Below are 24,697 nucleotides of genomic sequence, written 5' to 3'. Positions count from 1 at the left end.
TAGCATACAATGAAGAAGTCCACTCCTCACTAACTAGCATGCGCCTCAAAGCTCCCTTTGCTTGAAGAAAGGATTGTAGTGTGATGAAATTGGTTGCAAATTGGGTTATTCCAGGATGAGCCAAGTCCTCCTGCCTGTGAATTGTCTCATTAAGTTGAGGACCCATGTGTGATTGTATATGAATTGACTAGTGTTTTTTGCTATCTTCACACATGCTTCGATCCATAGAATCTTGCCAAGATCCTCCAATATGATGTCAAGACAATGAGCAACACATGGAGTCTAAAACAATGATAGGTGCCTATCCATCAATAGTGTACTTGCAACAACATAATTTGTTGCATTATCTGTAACCACTTGCACCACCTTAGTTAACACTCCCTCCAAAGATTTACAAAGCAATTTGGCATTTTTGGTGTTTCTCGAAGCATCAATAGATTTGACGAATACTATGCCACTCGAGAAATAAACAAAATCAATGATTCAATAAAGCATAAATTAAAAATATTGATCACTAAATCAATGCATTTTAGAAAGTACAATCACTTGAAGAAGAAACAAGAAAATTTAACAATGTTCAATTTCTTCTATTCGTCTAACCATTGGTCATGATGGTGCAACCCTTCCTCCTCCATATCAGTCATTGCTCCTCTATTGTGGGTTTCATATTAGCCACCTTTTGTGACAAAATGGAGCCCTTTATTTCCTCATCATTAGGGGCTTTGAACCCCACCTACAAACAGTTATAGCATCAACCATGTTTTGCCAATAAAGAGACCTAACAAATGTTACAAATAAATTAAATAAATATGTATCATAAAATGGAGAGTTTAAATTTGAATTTGACATACCTCTAAATATAAAAATTCAAGAGATAAGGAAAACTATATATCTTAAAACAAACAAACAAAAAGAATTACTTGGCTACATAGAATGGAATGGTGGAATAGAACCAAAAGTCTCCAATTGCACATTTTAGTTGCATCATGTTTATCATTGTTCCAACCCATGCTCTCAAGTGACAGTTGGGAACCTGGAGTAGTACGTGGGCAAATATATAAATCTAACCTAGATGTATGAACTCTAGGCCCAATGCTAACACTAGCACTACCAACACCCAAAGATGGACAAAATGGAGGAATGGAAGAAGACTCTCCACTTCACTAGTGCGCCATCTCCTCTCTTTGCCGCTTTTTTAATTCTTTTGTTTTGCTCAAAGGTTTCTAATTGAACTAACTTTATGGATAACCTCAAGAGACAGATGTGGGCATGGATTAGCATCTTGAGCTAGTATATGTGCAAGATGGTATTTTAATCTATTAATGCCTTTCCCATGGAAAGTTGTTTTGCAATGAAAACAAGTTACTTCTCCTTTCTTTTGCCTAGAGATAATAATAGCATGTTTCCAAAAGGGCCCCTTCTAACCAAAGTTTGGAACATTGTGAAAAAGATGATTTATAAATCTCAAGAATGCTGCAATAGCATATAAATAAAAAAATTTAACATTTATGATTTATAAGTAAACTAATATAAAAAAATCCAAGGTTTGCAACCATAAAACTATATTTATTTACAAAAACACCTAGGGTTTGTTCTTTGGTCCGTTAAAACAAAATTGAAAAAAAAAAGAAGAAATGTAAAAAAAAATGAAATTCTTGTTAAAAAAACCAAAAATAACTTTCAGAATACAAATTTACCTCTTAAATCTTGCTTGAAATTGATAGTGAGCTCTTCCCAATCCTTTGTAGACTCCTCTAGATGCACCAAAAGTAGCCACAATCCTTCCCAAATGTGATTCAACCATCGATTTTTGCCCAATCTCCTTGCTTGTTTCCCTACAACACAATCCAATTTTGGCTCAAAACTCACTTTTTTTTCTTTTTCTTTTCCTTTGGCTTGAAAATTAAATGTTGTTGTTTTTAGGGTGTACTGGGCAAATATAAGTAAATGAAAAAAGCTTAAGTTGCTGTTTTTATGTTTTTTTGTCACTTCATGTGCCCCCCGCGGTCGAATTTCAAGGTTGAGCTCACCTAGACTCCATGAGTCTAAGGATTACTTGGCTGTTGAGTCTCCCAAACTTGTAGAGGGTGGCTCACCTCAGGACTCGCCTAGTCTAGACGAGTTTGGGTGAGTTTTGTAACTTTGGTCTTAACCATCTCCCTATTGATTATTCAGAAGACTAAGGCCAATAGTGGGTCCTCCATTAAGTGTCGTGGGAGAAAAAACGATGTAGGAAAACTGCTTGCTGAAGGTTGTGATTCAGTTGATGATGGTTCTCAATGCAAAATGGAGGCCCTTCTGAAAAGGGAGAAGGTGGCTTGCTGCCTGGGTTTGATGTTGCATTGTCTTTCTTAGAATATTCAACTAAGATACTGCTCATATTCAATTTTGAAGTCTCATTGGGTAGTATTATCCAGGTTTTTGTTTCAATTTTTTGTCATTTAGATGTATATGGCCTCAATGGAAGGTGATTTTTGTATATCTTCAGTTATGATGGTTGATTTTATCTTTTCACGTTATGGGAGAGGGCCCCAATAGATCCCCTCATTTATTTATTGAAAAACCTAAATTTAATTTGTATGTTGGAATTTTTTTTATTATCTTCTTTAATTTACTTAAACAAGGGTATTGTTTCTCAACCTGGGGATAGATGTTTACACAATTCGTGTACCCAACCTAGTTCCCCCTTTTCCCATTACCTATTTCTGAAACATCGTAATGTGACATGCCTCAGTAGTATTTGTTGGATAATAATAATCCATATAATCATTTTAATTCTTGCAATCTGATATTAAATAACTAAATCAAACAATAATACAATAACGTCACTTGATAACCATTAACACTAAATTTTTTTCAAACAATCAATGTCAATCACATAGAATGACATCCTATCATGCCATACAATTATTTTAAATTTGTAATAGTTAAACACTCATTTAAACTTTAAAGCAGCAATAGCTATTGCATGAATATAATTTTAAATCAACAAGTGCCAATCCATGTCCAAATTACAAGGGATGGATGAAAACAATAATAAATCAAAAGGGTCAACAATGTGGGATATCACAAAATCCTTTGAAATTGATTTGGTAAGAAAATAGTAGCTAATACTAAGATTGGAAATCTATTCCCTAAGTTTGTCCTCGTGTTGAGTACACACATCCCATACCTACAATTGCAGTGCTAAAGGTGTCAACAACTTACTCCCAAGTCACAGTTTAGGCATTAATGATTGTGATGTGTATATTTGCATTAGTTCGTCCCTAACTGGGGCTGTAATGGTCTCATTCCTTTGCTGTGAGGAATAGTGTTATACTTTTTGATTTGTAATCTCGTGATAGCATCAATAACGTAAAAGTTGCTAAAAAATGAGCGAGTCAAAGGAGGCAGCTTATATTTCTGAGGAAGCTAGGGGTAACTTATGAGAATGAAAATCCCAGTGAATCTTTTTCAATATTTAATTCGTAAAATAGTATTTATGAAAAAATATTCTTTGGTTTCCTTTAGGCTTTATGTGTTATATGTAGAATGTTCATGAAATCTCAAAGGAAAATAATGGTAGGTCTTTAATTTTTGAATGTTCTCAAATTGTTCTTTTTTCAATAATATATTGGGATTTATAAATGAAGTTCCATCCCAACCAGATACATAAAAAACAAGCAAGATTAACTGTATCCCTGCATATTCCACCTTAATCAGGCATAGCAAGTAAATACAAGCACCTTTGGAATGATATTCAGGCCAATCCTTTTCTTCCTAAGAGATTTAAGAGCCATTTAACCTATATTCTGCTTTGTTGTATTTCTGTCCAACCTTTAGCTTCCTCCTCTTCCTCATACTCCGATGAGACAAGCAAAGCTAAAAGAGATTGGTTTATCACATCCAATATTGAATCAGGAGTATTAGCACATATTCCCCTTTCCTCTGCCTATGATAGTTTTGAAGGCCATTTGGAATCCAGGGTTCTATACATGGTAGGAATCTTTATCATAGGATGTTCCTTTTTTGTACTATCAGTCCTGAGATTTAACTCTTTTATTGTTTATCCTTGCACATGCCTTTCTTGCCCTTATCCTTACCCTCTATTTCTATATGTTTCCAATCAAGGGAGGATTGAACAATATCCAAATATTGAAGAGGAGAAATGGAGAGTTGTAGACTAGATTACCTCTTTTTCTGATTGGTTTTTGGGGGATGTATTGGATTGTGGTCTTGAAAATTTTCAGTCAAAGAATTCTCCGAATCTTTGGAGGATGTTGGAGCCATGGTTGAACTACTTGCCATTAGCAAAAACCTGCCAAGGCCTGGAAAAAAAACTTGAGAAAAACTCGGCAACTTAAAAACACGTTTAAATTTAATAAAAAATGCATTTTTTTTTCAAAATTCAATGAGAAGATGCATCCAATGAGTCAATAAATGAGAACACAAAAGAAACAAGCTGAGTCTAGATATATTTAAATGCAAAGTGGGTACAAAATCGCATCCTCATGAGGAATGCTGATGGCTGGAAGCAAAATAGTAAATAGTTTTTGTAAAACTAAAAGTAAATACATCATTACAATTACATCTTCCTCTTCCCAGCTCTAGTATAAATTGGGGGAGAGGTAGCCGTAGAACTAGAGGGTCTAGTCCTAGAAGTCTGTTGTGGCTGTGGGCATGGCATGACTCGTGAGTGTGACTGTGCCTCCTTGCTCGGTATGTTTGGCTCAGGCTGTGGCTCGCCCTCCATCCAGGATGAAGCTATGTCTCTACCTACTCTTGGCACTGGCAATGATTGCTCATCCTCCTCATCCTCCTCAATGTCATCCAGCATGAAACCAAATCCACCCCCCTCCTCCTCCATAGCCTGCCTCTCCAAATCAGTGATGTCATCCTCTGTAAACAATGGAGGCTGCTCTTGTGATGTCCAATCACTCTAAGGATCTATATCATCCAAGTCAATTGGACCACCTGCTGCTTTCTCTACCTTCCTTATGTGCAATCGAAGATTATATTGCACAAAGACAAGGTCATTGAGGCGTTTCTACGCTAACTTGCTCTTCTTTGTGTGGATGGCTTCAAACAAGCTCCAATTGTGCTCACAATTGGATGAACTACAAGGCTGACATAAGATTCAGAGGGCAAATTATTTGAGATTTGGGGCATTTCCACCCCAACTTTGCCACCAAGTATCTGCAAAAAAAATAAATTGAAAAGCTAGAAAGCAAAGAGAAAAGCGAAAACATAATTTATCAATTTATCAATCACTTTAGATCCCAAAATCCAAATGGTAAGTGTTATACCTGGGGTTTGAGTGGTTCTTCCTCTTATGGCCAGCTCTGAAGAGAATAGCTTACCCCTTGCTTCCTCATAATTTTGGAGCTCGGCCACAATGAGGTCTCTCACCTCAACCTTGGGTACCATCCTCTGAATGCATGTAGTGAGATCCTCCATGACCTCTCCATTAGGATCTGAGTAAGAACCCCCAAACTTAAAACGAGAGTTGAGGAAGTACCCTGCTGCATGAATGGGTTGGTGGAGCTGATTGTTCCACCTCTTATCAGTAATTTCCCAAATGGGATCAAATTTGAGTCTATCCCCCTTGTAGTAATTTTTGATAGACTCCTTGGCCCTATCCATGGGCTCATAAATATACCCCATTGGGGTTTTATCCCCATCTACCAAGCGGAGAACTCTAACCAAGGGCTTTGACACCTACAATTGAAAAATACAAATTACAAAAAGATTAATTAATGAAGTTACAAATTAGTAATGAGAGACTTTAATCAAGAATAATTAAAAATTCAAGTTTTGAAGTTACCTTCACAATCTCTGCAGCCCTTTGTGCAAAATGGTTGTCGAAGACTATGCATGCGACACCCTCTCCTTCAGCCTTTTTTGAATAAGGTGAGTCTAGCCATGCTTGACTCACAAACATTTGTTTCAAAGAAGTCAATGCAGCAAGAATGCTTTGCAACATCAAGAAAATTGTTGAAAACCTTGTGACACCAGCTCTCACCAAATCTCTCCCTTGGGTGTGCTCTCTCATCAAATGTAGAACCCAAGGGTGATTGTAAATATATTTCGTGATCCTCCTTGCATCTTCCACAACTAGAGTCACCCAATCAAGTTTTCTTATGTCCTCCAAAAGAAGGTCAAGGACATGTGCTGCACAATGTGTCCAAAAAAGAGTGGGGTGCCTATCTTGGAGGATTCTACCTGCAAAAGAAGAAGTTATTCTTAAGAAAGATACAACCAAGAAAAACAAAGCCACAACAAATGAAAATATTGCTAAAGGTGATAATTTAAAAAGATTCTACTTGCTGCCACATATGCTGTTGCATTATCTGTGATGATTTGCACCACATTCTCTATTCCCACCTCCATGACAATGTGCTCCAACATTCCAGCCAATGTTTCTGCATTTTTCACCTTACTGGAGTCATCAACCGAGTTCAAGAACACAATATTGTCCTTGCAAGCAACCAAAAAATTAATGATGGTGCGATTTTTGCCATCTATCCACCCATCAGAATGAATGGTGCAGCCATATTTTCTCCATTCATTTCTTTGGTCCTCCATTTTTTTTGCCCTATCAACTGCATTTGTGAGCAACCTACAAGAACAAAGTGAAATTAGGTCTTAGTACACAATTTTTATTTAATAAACAAGAAATTTAAAAAACAATTAAAAATGAAATCAAGTGGACTATTTACTAACCTCCCACTCAAATCTTGCGAGAAGGGGCCTTGTACCCCTTTCTTGAAACTGTCATTGCGGTCACCAAATTCAGCCAATAAGGATTGTCTGCCACATTGAATGGGATGTTGTTGAAGTACCAAAAATCAGCACATGCAATGTTTGTTTTCTCATGTGCCTCCCTATTCCATCCAGTGGCCTCTAATGATGGTTGTGTTCCAGGTGTGTTCCTGGGCACAAAATAACTACCTATGGATTGTGTCCCTGATGGTGATGCAGCAGTGCCAGGTACTCTACTAGAGAAAGCAAAAGCGATGGGCGAGGTGGTGCTGGGTTTGCGGATATGTGGGCCACGACGAGAGCCCTCTATGCCCTGAAGTGCTTCTTCTTCTTCTTCAATGTCAATAGAAGCACCTTGAGAATCAACTATGGGTGATCTCATGGCTAGTGTTGCCCTCTCCCTTTGCAATTTCTTCTCTTCCCCAGCTGAAAGTAGGGCATTCATTTCTCTTTTTATTTCAGCATTGGTCCCAATGTATTCTCTAGCATCATGTTTGTCTATGCCTGCAAGGTGGTATTTGAGGCGGTTTATGCCTCCATGAAGTATTTTCTCACATTTTATGCAAATCACTGTCCCAGGATCCGGTCCTTCATAGGCATACCTCCAAGCCCTATCCCTAGCACCTTTAGGATGGGTGCCTACATATCCAAATGGGCATGGTTCTAGTGGCCAATTAGAATTTGTCATAATTAATGGTTAGTTAACCTACACATACAAAGTGAAAAAAGAAAGTTAATATTTTAGTTAAACAATTTAGCAAACTATCTAAATTAGTTGAAATAATTTTTAGACATCATTCAAAGTTTAAAAAAAATAAAAAAATTAGGGTTTGATTTTTTTTTGAAAAACTAGAGATTCTTCAAAAAAATAGTGAAAAATTCAACAAAACTTGTCAAAAATAGTGTTAAATCTTGTTCCAGTGACTCAAAAAGATTTTTGACTACTTATGAATGATTTTCTATTCATCTAGATGCAACAAAAAATAAATAAAATGTTTTAAAAAAGCATAGAAAAAAAAAAAACCTACTTGGCAATCTGATTTTTCTTCAAAAACCACTTCAAATCCACTTGAAATCCGCCTCAAATCCGCTTCAAATCGATGGAAATCTGTAGTCAAGTGTTTGGAAGAGTTTTTTTCCCCCTCTCAACAAATTAGAACACCAAAAATGACAAATAAACTTCAATTCTGCCGTTTTTTCTTCTTTATGCCCAGGCGGCCGAGTTTTTAACTCAGATTTGCCGAGTTTTTTGTTTTAAGTCACAAAAACTCGTAGAGCATAAAAACTTGGCGAGTTTTCAAAATTCGCCGAGTACTCTGCGAGTGTTCCAACTATGGTTGGAGCCACTTTTTTACTGATAGATTGAAATATTCCCCGTAATTTTTTCCCAATTTTTTCCAGTTACAAGCACTACAAGCACCCGTTAGGGTTAGAAAATGATAATCAACAATATTGTTGAAAGTAACCCTTCCACTTTTTGATCACCAAGAGCCCAATGTGGGAAGGTGAGAGCATACGGTGATAAGGGGATTGTTAGCTCAATGATCAACTGGAAATTACAATGCAAAGTACAATGCTGTGCGGCAAGCCAGCCCCTTCTGCTTATCCAGCAGGTGATAGAAACTTCCACAGCAGTTTGGCGGTGCAACTAGCCATTTACAAGATTACAAGGAGCTGAAAATAGCAACAATCACTCAACAACTTATCCAATGGGAGGACTAGAATGAAATTGCAATCTACTCAACCGCTTATTCAGCGGGAGGACAGTGTTACAATAATAAAAGAAAGGCGGCAAGCCAACCTCTTCCACTTATTCAGTGGGTTTGATGTTACAACCCAGAAAGATGTAGCTGTTAGTACTACTAATCAACTTTACAAATAAGAGCATGAGATTTTAGATTAAGAAGATCCCTGTCCATCGCTGCAAATGAAAGATAAACACTCCTAAAACCAACACAGACCATCCACACCAAGAACACACTCCACACTAACAACTTTAAACTCTGAAATGCAAACCACACGCTGGAAAAACGCAATAGCAACCTAAAATCTCACCAAAAAGCTCACAACTTTGCCCACACTCAATGGAATGACCCCAAAACAGTTGCAAATGAAAGATATAAGACAGGCGATTAAGCTAGACCCAACAAAATGCATCAAATACCCCCAATTGAATTCTTGCACGCATTCCCAGGAAGCCTAGCATGGTATGACTAGGGCAGAAGTACGATTTGCATTATAAAAATGAATACACAAAATTAAGCACTACAAACTTACAAGAATGATTGCCTAGGACATAGGAAGAGAACGAGCCACTACCCAAAATGACCTGACATCCAGATAGAGAGTTATGAATGAAAACAAGCTACAGCCACACCAAAACCAGCAACCTGAAACACACTCACAACACTCCAAAATAAAAAAACTCGAACACACACTTTGCAATGAATCCATCCATTCTTCTGAGTGAAGAACAGTCCCAAATCTCAACTAGTTGCTATCTTTCAAGCGAGAAGCTAAGCATACAGTCTAGGAGGTGAACATTCCTAGAAGCATTCCAACAACATTTTGGCAGCACGTCATTATAATATTCTTGGATGATCCAAATTAGAGCCCAAGGCCTTTATTTATAACCTCTCTATAGACCAAATTCAAATTCAAATTCCACTCACATGGCGCCCAAACCAAATGCACTTTCATTTCATCCTCATTAGGCGTTGCATTTCATTTTACTCCCTTAGTATATGGCGTCCAAAACATGACCCCCTTAAGTCACACTTTTTGGGCTAACTTCAAGTTTATAAAATAATATTAATGAATTTGCACTTTGGCGTCCAAAAAGAAGGTGAAATAATTTGCCAAATAGACTTAGGATAAAAATAAAATTTTCCTCTAAGTCGTCCTAAATCATTAAAATATACCTTCTCTATAATTGTCATATTTGAACTGAAGCCAAGGTACCGAACTGTACTTGCAAAAATAGATATCTGAACTCAAACACCGAAGCCAGCCAAAAGCACGGCTAGAAATAGCCACTGAATTGTGTTGCAGAATCCCTGCCAAAAATAGCACTGCTATAAATAGCATTTACTAAAAATAGCATACTGTTAAAAATAGTAAGTGTGTCAAAAGAAATTTTCCCCACACTCTGAACAATCTTTGCAACTTACTAAAAATAGCAAGTCTAGGAAAAGTCTTCAGAATAATTTGCATGTTACACCATCGCGAAGCTCTCTGAAAACCCAGACAAACCCAAAGAAATAAGCTACCTTTGCCTCCACTTACTAAAAATAGTAAGTTTGCCAAACTTCGCTGCTTGCTATGCATGTACCATCATCGCGAAGCTTTCCAAAAACCCAGAAGGAATCTGGAACCCAAACTTACAAACTCCAACATGCAAGCCTTCGAAAATGCTGAAACATCCTCCTAGAGGTAGGAAACCCTAATTTCTGCTTCCGACTAGCCTACGGGTCTCCGGAATAGGCTAACGGTCAACTGAGCTGATTATTGCTGAGAAGGGGACATTACATAGATGAGAAAAACATGCTCCTTTCCACCATGTTTCTTGTTTTGCTGAATGGGGTTTCCCAGCTTTGCATTCTAATGCAATATGACCCACTCTAAAACATCTTCTGCAACAAACAGAAATATTTTCATAATCTAGAACTTGCTTCTATATTCTATCCTTTACTAAAAAAATCAAATTTCATCAAGTAAACCCTTTGATGTATCTAGCTACACTTGCATCCTCACTGAAGTTGAATGAATGAACCCATCCATTTCCAGATTTAAAGCTAAAAGTCTGCCTACTGTAATTCATAATTCCTTGAAAGCACACATCCACCTAGAACTGCAATGGAAGATATGGAAAATGACTCTGTTATCGGGTTAAAACCAGGTTACTGTCAGGTATTCATGGCTTGACCAATAAAAGATTCTTATCCCAATACCACGAACCTTTTTTCTCAAATAAAAAATTATTCTTCTATCGTGACATAGAAGTACAAAATGACCTTGAGCAATAGGATATATCTCAATCAAACGTTTAATTTTCGAGCTCCAACATTTAGAAATCCATGAATGTAAATCTGCAAGACTAGGCTGTAGAGTACTATACTTGCAGATTGAACCTTTGCTTGAGAATTTCTTCTCCCCATTTAGCACCTCCTTGCCAAGTGATAGGATGGGATGTTCACGTATACACTGGATGATTCCTGTATGCTGCATCAAACAGATCTGTCTTCACTTTCCCAGTACCTTCAGGGCCGATCACATCTTCCAATAACTGTTTGGCCTTTGAATGCTAATGACCACCCCATACAGTTTTCCTGACATCTTCATGAATATTCTCCCCCCAATCTGCTGACAAGGTGTAACTGGGGCCACTGGTGCCCCAAACCTAGATAGGGAGAGGCCCAGATCTGACTCATTCTTTTTTGCACTGATCCATGGGGTACTGACATTGAGATTCACTACATTAGGGTTTGCAGAAGAGGGAGTGAGAAACATTTTGAATCCACTAGTATCTTCTTTGACATATTCAGTGTTCTCAAGTTGTTATTTTTTGGGGAAAAATGGAAAATATAGCCAATTTAGGAATATCAGCTGGTAAAATTACTTCCTGATACCTTATTCTGTGCCTATGATTTGTAGGTCAAAGTTGGCGTTGAAGGAGCTGAAGAATGTGGAGACATGGAGGAATGGTTTAATTATAGGCTTTCCAGAGCAGCACCTGATGTCTGTGCTAAATTTCTTGGAAGTTTTACATCTGATGCAACTCGTGGGCAATTTACACAAGGTGGCAAGTGGTTGGTGTGGACGTTTGAGGTTGGCCCAATTCCGGACATATCTGATGTTCACAAATACAAATTTCTAGCTCTCAGAAAAGTGGTTAAGGATGAAAGGCTAGTTTGATGTAAATGATTTTTCTTTGATAATTGTAATTCTAAACCAAATTCATCCTTAACCCATGAACTTAGGAACACCTAAATTGAAGCTTGATGCTTTTAATGTATGTAGGGGGACTCAACTCTGGCAGACTTTATGAAAGATCGTAACTTCCCTGTGAATTTAGAGCAGATCATGTTCAGGCGAAGCTTGAAAGGCTTAGATTCCCTTGGAAGAAATTCTCTTATCATTAAACAAATTATGAGACAGATCATTACATCATTGAAGAAAATTCATGACACAGGCATTGTACATCGTGACATCAAACCTGCCAACTTGGTTGTGACAAAGAAAGGGAAAGTGAAGCTGATAGATTTTGGTGCTGCGACCGATCTCCGTGTTGGGAAGAACTATGTACCTGATCGTGGAATGCTTGACCCTGATTATTGCCCCCCTGAGCTTTACGTTCTCCCAGAGGAGACCCCTAAGCCCCCTCCTGAACCCATTGCTGCCATTCTCTCACCAATCTTATGGCAGGTAGGGGCTCCCAAATTTCTTTTGTAATTTAATGATTAGGCAGAAACACATTTGAATTGAATTTGATTAAACTTAGTATTGTATTTTTTGCATTGGTTGCAGCTTAACAGTCCAGATCTATTTGACATGTACTCTGCTGGAGTGATATTTCTGCAAATGGCCTGTTCAAACCTGAGAACTCCATCAGGCATACGGATGTTTAAATCAGAAATAAAAGATGCCCAATATGACTTGAGAAAGTGGAGACAAATCACTAGGTTAAGGCCTGATCTGGCCATACTTGACAGTGATGGTGGTAAAGGTTGGGACTTAGCTACAAAGCTCATTTCTGAGAGAGCCTTCTTGAGACGTGGTCGATTATCAGCAGCTGCAGCTCTCAGACATCCTTATTTTTTATTAGCTGGGGATCAGGCTGCAGCTATGCTTTCCAAATTTACTTTGCCCCAGTAGGATGCCAGTCTTTTTTCTTCTAGTTATTCTCCAAGAAGCTACCAATTCCTATCATTGTATAGAAACTCAGATTCAAATCCTATGAGTTTCAGCTCATTGATTGTTTATACACTATTTGCACAGGACTACTCCAAAATTAACCTTAAGTTGGTGCCTTCAACTTCAGTCCATCTATTCTTCTTGTAACAGCCTATATCAGTTACAAATGTTTCAAAACGATAATGTTGGCCTAGAGTTCTCCCGAGCATAAGAACTAGCATAAATCAAGTATTGAAAGAAAAAATATCCAGATTCTATGCATTCAACAAGAAATAGCACCTTCCTTTATGGGGTGGTGCAGGAAAGAAGATGAAATATTTGCTGCAATTTACAACATCTTGTTCCAAGTGGCGGTTCTCAATTAGAAGATAAGTCCAAAATGAAAGCAACAGCATATATAAGGTACAAAGATTGTACAAAATGATTATCAAGTACAGCAACTATTTTGGCGCAAAAATTGGTACTTCACGGAAATGTGATTTTCTTCTCAATGAAAAGACACGAGAAAACCTAAGCATTACCAAATGTTTACAATTGAATTACTTGAGCATGTATAATTGGGTTTGCTTAAGCATGTATATGCTATTTTTTTTCAGGTTTTGAAAAGGGAGTGATGGGTGATGCAAGGATGCATGCAGGATAACAATATTTTTCCTGAAATTTGGGATATGCATACCTATACATATATACACAAACACATACATGCCTAAAGTTCAAGAAAATCAATTTTACATACAGACCAAAAATCCAAGAATTTAATGATGAAGGATCATAGAGTATGATCTGAAATGTTAATGCAAAAATCTCTACACAGTTGAATCCAAAAAACACTTACAATCAGTAAGTAACCTAAAGAGCTGAAATAATATTCATAGCATTTACTAAACAATGAACAATAAACACCAACCATTGAAATTAAATATTGAATTAATATGATTATGTTTGGTATATTGTTAGTGATTGTGAAAGTAACTATTAATGTTAACTACGTATATTGTTAGTGATTGTTAAAGTAACCATTAATGTTGAGTTACATGCGACAATAATTTAAAATAAAAAAAAATCAAATACATAACTGTATTTGATTGATTTAGACATGCCAAAATAGTTACTTGATGATAGGTATGACAATTGCGTTTGCTGAAAGTATAGAGTAACAAATTCAAAAATCGCAGTGGTCATTAGATGTATACAGCTTGCTATCATTTCTCAAGTTTGAGGCGGTTCATTGAATAGAAGCTAAGTAATTGTGGTTATATCTCGTGATCCTTATGAACCTACCCTGACTCAGTCTCCACATCCCATCGTATTGCCAGCCTCTCCTCTCTTAAGTGATTTGCAATCCATGAGGCAAGTACCATGTACAGTAATCAGTTTCTCTGCTCTCAAGGATCTAAGCATGCTTCTCGTAATAGAGTGGATAAGAGTGGATATAGCTATGTATGGACCAATTTACTTCAACAACGTAGAAACAACCTTATAAAGGAGGCGAATGGAAGACATGGAAAATTATATTCAGGAGGTTTGGTGTTGGTGTTTTTCTTGGTTTCATAGGCTGTTCAGTCTCGTGGATGTCAATAAAATCATTCACTCATTCATTCATGTAGTTGCTACCATCCTTTAGGGTCATCTTGCGTCAGAATAAGTCTATCCTCCATAGTTGTCGTACTATACCCTCTAGGACCAGTCAATGGGTTCACTCAACTTTATTTGTAGACTTATCTCTAGTGCATATATTTTGAAGGGCCTTCATGAAGGCAATGTCTATCCAGCATCCAAAATTTACCATTGACTGTATTTAATAATTAGTTGGAAAAAAAAACTTTTTGTATTTTAATTTTTAATTATTTAAAAAACAGAATCAAACGGTAAATCTGGGTGCTGCATAGACAATGGTCTTCATGAAACCCTTCTTTATCAACTCATCATCAAAAGCAATAATTCTGATAGGTCTCTTTTCTAAAAATTAAGGATTAGTTGTATATGCTAGCACAAAACGTGGAGTGCTCAACTTCTTCTATCTTTAGTTGAGCAATGGACACTTACCTTGCATAAATAGCTTAAGATTTTTTTCCGAAGAGCAAAACAATAGGTGTGGTGGTTGTTCTAATATCTTTAAAACTCATATGAACTAGAACTCTCCAAAGATGTAAAATTCATAATATCTTCCATGTTTAATATTTGAAAAATGCACCTGGTTTGCATGTTCTTTAATTATTTTTACTCCTTCAGATAATCTGAAGCTATGATTGATGTTAGTTTTTAAAAGGAGCATAACAAGATAATCTGAAGCTATGATTGATATTAGTTTTTAAAAGGAGCATAACAAAATATCACATGAGAAAGGCCTCAGATTTTGGAGCATGGGGGAGGAAAGACTTCTCATGTCTCCTTTTAAAATAATTTAATTTAGGTGATTAAATAATCTATTCCAAGTATTTCTTGGATTAAGGTCATTTAATAGGGTACAATAATTTTAATATTTATTTACATATCTAATGAAATTTGATAATTTTAAAGTATTATTGAAATGTTTTAAAATTAAAATTAAATTAAATTAAATTGACTCCAAAACTGGGTTTTGGAATATGCCAAAATAACTCCAAAAATCAAGTTGGAAAGATTCTACAATAAGTATGACAAAAAATAACTCCAAAAATTAAATTGGAAACATTCTAAAAGTATGGTAAATTTTATGATCAGTTGTCATTTTGGAGTTTTTGGTTATTTATGGCTGGCAACTATAGAAGTGGAAGAGTTAACATTTAATTTAATTTTAAATTTCCCTCCAAGGGGTGTTGGGAATTCAAATGTCTAAATTGGCTACGATTGAATATGTAGTTTGTGAATATTTTGATTTTTTCATCTGATTATTTCTACATCACAGTATTTTGTATAAGCTTTAAGATTTTCATTTCTTCAATGAACAAAAACCCATTTGAGTTTGGAATTTGTGGAAAAAACCCATAAATTTCCTAGAGGTAATTTCATTTAAGAATTGTATTTGGAGCTCAAGGAATTATAGATAGTTCTACTGTTCTTTTTGTGTTTATTGTTACAAGTTATAGGCAAAGTTTATGTGAGATGTTGAGCTATTTTGGTGTTGTGTGCCATAGCTTGTTTTTTGTTGTAGAGAAACTTCTTGTTTGTTTTTCATTCCAAATTAGCTCCAAGAGTTGGAGATGCTATATTTCAGTTTGGGGCAAAGCTTTGTTGCCAGTGTTGTGTAGTTGCTTGATATGTGGATTTTTTTTTGAAGATTTATGTATCATATTTATTTACTACTTTTTTTTTATAACATTATATTTTATGTTTTTATCTTAGTTTATATCAATTGGAGAAGTTCCAACGTTTGTTTGTGCAAAACTATGTCAAAAAGGGTGCAATACCGTGAAGAATTTATTGGATTTTTGTGGATATTTCTAGATATGTTTGAAAGTAATTTCATGAGGGTTTGAACACCATATTCTTCTTTATATTTGTTGTGGTTCATTTTGTTCTAATTAATTTGGAAAAATATTTTATTTGGGATATTATAGGGTTTTACTTGCTTAGAAGACCTTTTGTTGGAATCAAGGGCTTTTCGAAATATACAAACAAAGTTGAATATGTCTTACTTTACTTAATCTGGAAACAACAAATTCACTATTCTAAGAAAACAATGCAATTTATAGTCTATCCAATGAATGGAAATAATGTATCACTATCCTTAGGAAATTTGAGATTTGCAAATTACTATTCTAATCTTAATCTTTTCAAAATAATGGAACCTATAAAAATATGAAGATCCAAAGAAACTTAAATTGGTGATGCATGTGTTGGCTTGTGTCTATAGGGAATCCAAATTTTATATCCTCTAATACATCAATCGATTGCTACTACTTGATGATTGTTAGAATAGGAATGCTTTGGATCTAAGAATATTGAAAATTATTTGGAAGGTTGAGGAAGCATTGAAGTTTCTAAGAAAATTTTGAAAAAGAAAGGAACATCCTACATGAGCGTGAAATTATTTTTGGTAGGGTTGTGCAGAGATATTGTATTCCTCTAAGGTGATTCACAATCCTCATTGCCAAAGAGGTGGAATGGAGTGAGAGCTTGTATCATAGAGCTAGCTACAAATGCAAAAATGGAAAACTTCCCTTTAGAAAGCTAGGAAAAGACACTTACATCTTGTACTAAACTTAAATATGCTTTGAAGGTTGCTAAAGCAAATAATGTAGAATTGAAAAAATTCCCAAATACCAAAGGTAAAAATTTATATGCAAGAAGCTTCACAAGCAAGGGAATTGATTGGGAGAAGACTAGAGAGATGATGGGTAGATAACTAGGGAGATGAGTGAGAGTCAAGGGGAGTAAAGGATCGATCAACATTGTATAGAAGAATTAATCACAAGAAAAAATGGTGGAAAAAAGGTCAAAACTAAAGTAATCCCATGTCCCCAAAAGATGATAGGGCCACCCCCTATCAAGGCAATTCATCCAAGTGACTCTATAACTTAAGCCAAGTCTTTGGGTGATGTAATGATTTCTTAGGTGACCCTATATGTGAAGGTTGGTAAAATGTTTCCAAAGGTGCACAAATTATTAGAACTTAATCTATGGACTAAACAAGATGGATATAGTGCTAACAAGGATAAGTTAATAGTCATTATGTTAAAAAAAATGCTAAGAGGAATTGAATTTCATGTCATGTGGATTGTGAGTTGAACCTTCCTTATCATTATTAGATTACCCTATTGGCCCATACAATTGAGCACTTACAATGCCAAGGGAGAAATCAAAGATGGAGCAAGTCTCAAAAGTAATACAACAATCCACCCCAATATCATTGTTCTAGGCTTCCTTTCAAGGAGGTTTCTAAGCATGCCCTTGAGCATCACAAGTGATGTTTGTTTGATAATGCCACCAATGAAGATGCCTCCAAAACTCTCATAAGAATCTCCATGAAGGGAATCTTACTAGAGTAGGCTAGTCCACCAAGATTGAAGAGAGGATGCAAAATCTAGTGCCAAAAATGTGTTTACATTTTATTTCTCTATCTTTAAAATATTTTAAATCTATGTGGAGCATCATTTTCTACATGAGGAATCAAGGTTCTCAAAATTGAAACTCTTGAATGTACATCAAATTGCTCTCAAGAATTTGTTCTACAAATTTAAATATCTTATATAGGATTCAAATTCCTAGTTAAACTATAACCTTGTCTTGGAATATTTTTATCTAAATGCACAATAGACTAAGTTGTGGCTTTTTGTATAGATTATATTTACTTAATATAATCATTTTGGTTGTAGATTACCTATTCTTTATCTTTATACTCATAGCCATTTATGCATTAGATCATATATATATATATATATATACATTGTCTACTATGTGAAATTCAAGGTTCTGAAAACAACAAAGAATGTGTGACAATTTATAAGCTTTAATAATACAAAACAACATGAAAGTTGCAAAAAAAAAAGATATAAAATTATATATATATATATATATATATATATATATATATATATATATATATATATATATATATATATATATATATATATATATATATATAGGGTCTTCTTGTCCATAGTAGATACATATATATATATATCTATTTAGGGTCTTCTTGTCCATAGTAGATATATAATTTTATATCTATTTTTTTTGCAACTTTCATGTTGTTTTGTATTATTAAAGCTTATAAATTGTCACACATTCTTTGTTGTTTTCAGAACCTTGAATTTCACATAGTAGACAATGTGCTATCTATTTATTTTTTAGCATTTATGTTATTTGAGACATCTAAAATTTTAAATAGATGTTTACTTTTGAGCATTTGGGTTGCTAGTTGTCATGAAGAAACATTATCAAACTATATGTATGAATAGACTTACATGTGACAAACTTGAGAGATTCTTAATTTCATCAAATTAACAACAAATATATTTATTGAGTACAAATCATTGAGATATTATCAACATCATTCATAATATTATTCGATATTTCTTTTCATGTCTAGTTCACATGATTATATGTGAGCTTAGAAAAAATTAATTGAGGGGAACATGATACTACTTAGCACATCAATCATGCAATTGATGTTATTGTAGGAGCTAAATATTAGCTTGAGACTCTAGGATCACCTACAAAAACAAAAGAACCTTCCACAAGGGAGTATGCAAGAAATGAACTTTCTTGATATTAAGATCTATGAGATATGTTACAAAGTGTACAATGGCCTTACTTGTATAGGGAAAGTGAGTGATATGATTAAACAATATGTTGACATGCATCTTACTCCTATAACATGAGACAACTAAGTTAAGAAAATATTAAATGACCTTGAATATAAGAAGTAAATTAGATATTATCCCATTGACAACTAATACTTCTAGAAAGACACCTAGGACCAAAGCTAACTTAACATGTGAATAGGTCCCCACTAAGGAAATAGTTAGGTGGATAACCTTATCACATTAACAACCCACTTAAATGCAACTTAGGGAGGGGCACCAATGCATATGATGCAAGGATGCAAAGATGAAGAAAGATGTGTCTCAACTATGAGGCCGTTTTAGGGAGCTATGTACAAAAGATCCCTCAAAGCGAAGTAATGGAGAAAACCCACTTGGAAAGAAATCTTTCTCCAAAAGAGAGAATGTAGAAAGCAAGCATGCACAAATGATGAAATGAGGCATGTATGGAGGAATAATAAATGTTCCCCAAGTATTACATTGATAACAAAGATACAATTGATATACTACATAAGAGGGAAAGAGAGAGACTATGTAGCACCCCCACATTGAATAATCTCTTGCAAGAATGGTAAGTGTCCGAACACAAAACATGATCCAATGTATACAAATAAATTTTCTCCCTTTCAGAAGAAATAAAACCAAGTACAAAGTCAGGAATGCTTCCCATTTCGAAAGAAATAAAACCAAGTACAAATGTGGGAGTGCTTCCCATTTCAATTAGGAATTGACATGAGGAAGCATGAAGATGTATGATGATGTCTTTGAAAACCGTTTAGGGTCTTCTTGTCCATAGTAGATGATGATGATGCCACAATTAAAATAGGTACATGCCTAATTAAAAAAAGGTAAAAAGAAGAATCTAAAGAAATTGGTGTTGATCTCCAAAGACAATGATGGTCTGGAAAAAATGAGCAATGGTTGTCATAAAAGAGTAGAGATAACCCCTCAATTGTGTCCTCCAAATTTGAAATAAAATGATGGTTCTGCTAAACAAAAATGATGGAAGTCTCAATCAATGCTTTGCATAAGGAATCACTAAAGGTGAAGCTACAACAACTATCGTTGAAGGAGAAGTAGGAACCTCTGAAACAAACTTGTCCTCATCTTCTAAAGATTCAAAGAACCTCAAAAAATCAAACTCTTGAATAGTATCTATTGTCATTTCATGACACCCCTGGTCCATTAGTGAGAATGGATCAAAGATATGCTCCATGCACTAGTTCTGCCCATGTTGATTAGATGCCCAAGTTAGAAATCAAGAAATTGCCTAAGTACTCTCTTTTGTCATGAATCGAACATCATGCTTCTCCATTCATTCTTTTATTTTTCTCAACGTAGCCCTCAAGCCCACTCCCTACTTTCTCTCCTTCCTTTTTTGCCTAAGTATTTTGCACTTTAGGGATCAGGGGTTCCTCGTAATATTTTACTTAAAGAAAGAAAATGTTACTTGAAGGCCACGACCTTTAAATCTTGACACACTTTTCCTTTTATCATCCTTCATTAGACATAGAGGATATGGATTTAAGATTAACTTTTCCTAGCTTTTTCCTAGAAAATTTAAACTTAAACCTTGATCCCTGAAGTCCGATGCACCATTGCTTCCCTTTTCCCATCCTTTAAGGCATTAGGGGTCATAGGTAACCTCGACCATTTCCATTTTGGAAAGAGTCAAGGCTATCCCTAAACCTTAATTCCCCACCTTCTTTCCTAGCTTCCCTTTCGGACATTGAGGGTCAAGGATGCACGTTAACCCTTCCACTTTGGAAGAGATTTACATGCATCTCTGAAGCCCATCGTCCAATATTCTTCTACCCTTTTTCCTAGCCTTTTAAGAGCCAGGGGTTGATCTTCCCCTACAACCATTCTGACTTTGGAAGGTTTATAGGTGAAACCTGATACCCGATCACCAATCCTCTCCTTCCCATTTTTTCACTCCTTCAATCTTCAAAGTTTAGAGTCCCTTTCCTTGTGAGCACTTTGTAGCAATGAGCTTCTCAAGCCCGATGCTTGATCCTTGATGTCCAACAATGCTTTATTTTAGTGTGATCAACACTCATCGATTTAAATCCTCCACAATCTTAGCTTGCTCATTTTAATTCACGGAGATACAAGGTTGCATTCAATGCATTTTGCAAAGGGCTATCAAGTGGAGGTCAAAACTATGCTCATTTATTTCTACTTGATAGCTCCCATGTCAGATCTACATGCCCTAAATGTGCATTTTCATGTGACTTTCCTTTCAAATGCATGTTTTTTCATAAATTCATATTGTCAAGGCATGGTGAGGGCTTTTATCATGCATTCTTAATCTAATTCGGCTACCCTCATGTCTCTTCCAATTGACATTTCTCTGCATACATGATCTTGGAATGGAAGCTAGGGTTTCTTCACCTTTCACACAATCTTCTCTTAGCATCCATATTGTTATATATAGGTTGTTAAGTCTCATTTGTAAGGTTTTGATTCTTTTGGAAGGCAAGCAATTGTGCTCATTTTTTTGACCCTATCCCTTCTTCTCTATGCTATGTATTTCTCTTGCAGAGTTGTAAAGTTTCCTTGCATATCTATAATTGTAAGTTTAGTCTTCAGCCTTTGAATGAATTGAAGTCATCATTATTGCCTTCCTTCAACTTGTGTGTTTTGTATATGTATTCTTACCTTTATGCTAAGTACATGTTTCATTGCCTTTCTTGTATAATGTGAAATTCATGTTTAAGAGTTGCTTGTGAAAAATCTTCTTCCCTTTCAACATTCTTAAACCTCGATCTCCATATTTGTTCTCAAGGGTGGATGAAATTGAATTTCTCTTTGCACATTTTCATGGTGTTTTGATTAGCTCTTTGTGTTACTTTGGGGCATGGAAAAATAGATCTTTCCATCTTGGTGTGACCTCCTTTCAATTCTGCATTTTCCTTTTCTCTTTTCCTCTCACAAAGCCATTAGAATAGGTTCAAAAGTAGAAGTTTGAAGTGTTAGGTTGGTTTAACACTTGCACCTAGATCAGAAAGGAAGCCAACCTTCTTTGGAGATTACAACCCCTTGTGTAAGGTCCCACACTTTAGGATCTTTTCCATTATGCCATTAGAATGTTGGATCCAATCCAACAAGGTGGAATTTCATGTGAAAATAGTTTCTAGTACACTCAATGGAATTACATTGACATTGTTTCATCAAATTTGCTAGTTAAATGGTGTTAGCTCAAGTTTTCGACTCATAATGCTAATAAAGTGGTGTTGTACTTAGTATTTTATCCTTGAAGAGGTTTTCTATCAAACACTTAGGAACTCTACTCACACTCTGGTCTCTCACACTCTGGTGTCTTGCTTGAGGGTAGTTGTTGATTTCATGCATAGAATTCAAACAAGGGCATCTTATAAAGGTAATTTTCAATATTCAGAGCTTTCATCTTCAAATTTTAGAGGAATATGAGTTAGAATTTTCTTGTCACAAGTTAGGGTAATTGAATTTGTAATTGCTCCATTCCATAGATCTCATTCTACCTCTCCATTCTACACTATCACAATCTAGGACTCACGCTATTTAGTTGAATAAACCATTATTTCACATGAATGTCCCTAGAAATCACGTTTTTTTTCCCTTTAATGGAGGTAGCCCTCTTATTTTAGCCCAAATAAATGATACACTAGTTGCTGCATTTAAAAATTATACCATACTTTACCTATGAGACAACCACCACTCCCATAGAACACATTCAAGATATTGCTAACATCTACTTTGTTCAATAATGTCATTGAGGATGATGTTGTTGTTAGACTCTTTGCCACGTCCTTGAAAGGAAAATTATTGCATTGGTATAAAGGGTTGCAACATAATTCCATTCACAATTCATCTGAGTTTGGGGAGAAGTTATGCGAGCAATTTGAAGACAAAAGTGATCACATATCACTTGTTGAACAATTGACGATAATAAGGAGGGCACCCCATGAATTCATGAGAGATTTTAAATTCACATTTCAAAAGACATGGGATAGAATTCCCACTCTAGTGAATCCATATCCCAATCATGCCTTATATTACCTAAGAGCACTCTATAATGATGTAACTGTTATAATCAAATCAATGGGCGAGGTTACTCTATCAAATGCATATGACAACCTATAGGGAAAAAATAATGTTAGAGCATCCAAGGTGTAATAGCAATCTTGCATCACCCAAAAATATTGTTTAAATTTTCAATAAGATCTATTTTTGGTAGGGTTACCACTTTTACTAAGTTTGCATTTGTGCATGTATGAACTTGAAAACTATAAAAAATATTCAACTTGAAATTTGGACCTTTAAAAGATCAAATGGGACATCGATGAAAGTCTGATCAATTCTTGATCAAGGAAAAGAATGGTGTAGTTCTCTTTGAGATCTTTAATTAAAAAAAAAAAGGGCCCAATTGGGTTCTTGGATCAAAAGATACAACCTCTGGAAGTTGCACTTCTTTAGGAGGAAAAATAGAAATTCTCAAAATATTCTAATGAATGCCAAAACCCATTTTGGGCATATTCTTAGCATATTTCAATATAGGGAAAAAGGATATAAAAGTGGTTAGCCTATAAAAGGGGGAGTTACACTTTCTACAATTTTCTAGGGCAATTAAACTTTCCAATATAAGGAAGACAATTGCATGTTATAGAGGACAATTCCAGTAGTGTAGATTATGGCTTTGGCTTGTTGATTATTGTAATGAGAAAGTGTGGTTGTAGCATGCTATTTTCTGAATGTTGTAATTTCATTTGACTGGGATAATAGAAAGCAAGTGTTTCCTTTCTTTCTTTTTCTATTCATTTCTCTATTGTTATTTTGTGTTCAGGTTCGTAAGGGGAGTACCCTTCATTAAGTGGTATTAGAGCATAAGTTCTTGAGTGTGTAAAAAGATCATCGAACATGAGGGAGTTTGCATCAAGAGTGTGGTTGTGGGTCTGTGAGAAAAGTGAGAAAAATGCCTCCATGAAGGAATCATGGTGGAAAAAATGTTGGTGTGATAGAAGAGGGTTTTAGAGCCCTCCAGAGACAATTGTAGGCATTGTAAGAGGAGCTGCGTAGAGAAGTTGATATTAGGGAAAGATGAAAGTAAGGATGGATCTAAAGAAGACCAATTTGAAGAGGAGCATGAAGTATCCATAGATCTTGACGAGACTAGGTTTTTTAGGGTCATTCCAAAGTTTTGAAAAAGGCCAAAAATTGAAGTTTCCACATTTTTTGGCAATCTTAATCCAAAAGAGTTGATCGATTGGATCAATGATATAGAAAAGTATTTTGAGTATGAAGAAGTGGGCTATCTTAAAAGGGTCAAGTTTGCAAAGACCAAGTTAAAAGGTCATACAGGTTGAAGAGGCAATTCCTTCTTATTGATTATGAGCTTGATTTGTTGAAAAAGATGCAAGGGCTAAAGGAAGTAGGAAAATTTGCTAAAGAATATATATAAGAGTACTATCAAGTCATGATTGGAACAAGCCACTTTGAGGCCAATAAAAAGAAAATTTCCTGTTACATAAATGGGTTGAATCTGAGTATTCAAGAAGAGTTGAGTTTGTTAAGAATGTCCACCATTGAAGATGTATATCAGTTTTCTTTGAAGGTAGAAGAGAAGCAGAAGATTTGAGAGTAAGGAAAATGGAAGAGGTTGTGGTGGATGGTCTTATGGACGCTGAAATGAAGACCAAAAGAAGAATGAAAATCTAGTAGTAGTTGAAATCAAAAGTGAAATAATTCCTATCATCTCCATGATCAAAATAATGGAGATAAAAGAGGAAGAGGATGAGGATGAGGACTAGGAAGAG

At 35.5% G+C, this 24,697-nt stretch overlaps 1 protein-coding gene across 1 annotated transcript in view; it reads left to right on the top strand.

The window, feature by feature from the left end:
- Nucleotides 1-13,249, top strand: part of LOC131029733 (serine/threonine-protein kinase STN8, chloroplastic) — a 54,206-nt gene extending 40,957 nt beyond the window's left edge. The window contains exons 2-4 of the mRNA XM_057960363.2: nucleotides 11,395-11,568; nucleotides 11,761-12,165; nucleotides 12,268-13,249. Coding sequence (XP_057816346.1) covers nucleotides 11,395-11,568; nucleotides 11,761-12,165; nucleotides 12,268-12,615 — 927 coding nt within the window. The 3' untranslated portion in view covers nucleotides 12,616-13,249. The remainder of the gene's footprint in view (nucleotides 1-11,394; nucleotides 11,569-11,760; nucleotides 12,166-12,267) is intronic.
- The last annotated feature ends 11,448 nt before the right edge of the window (nucleotides 13,250-24,697 follow it).

The sequence above is a fragment of the Cryptomeria japonica genome, chromosome 9, assembly GCF_030272615.1.
Source record: "Cryptomeria japonica chromosome 9, Sugi_1.0, whole genome shotgun sequence".
In the NCBI taxonomy this organism is placed as follows: domain Eukaryota; kingdom Viridiplantae; phylum Streptophyta; class Pinopsida; order Cupressales; family Cupressaceae; genus Cryptomeria; species Cryptomeria japonica.
This window is presented reverse-complemented; position numbering and strand designations above follow the sequence as displayed.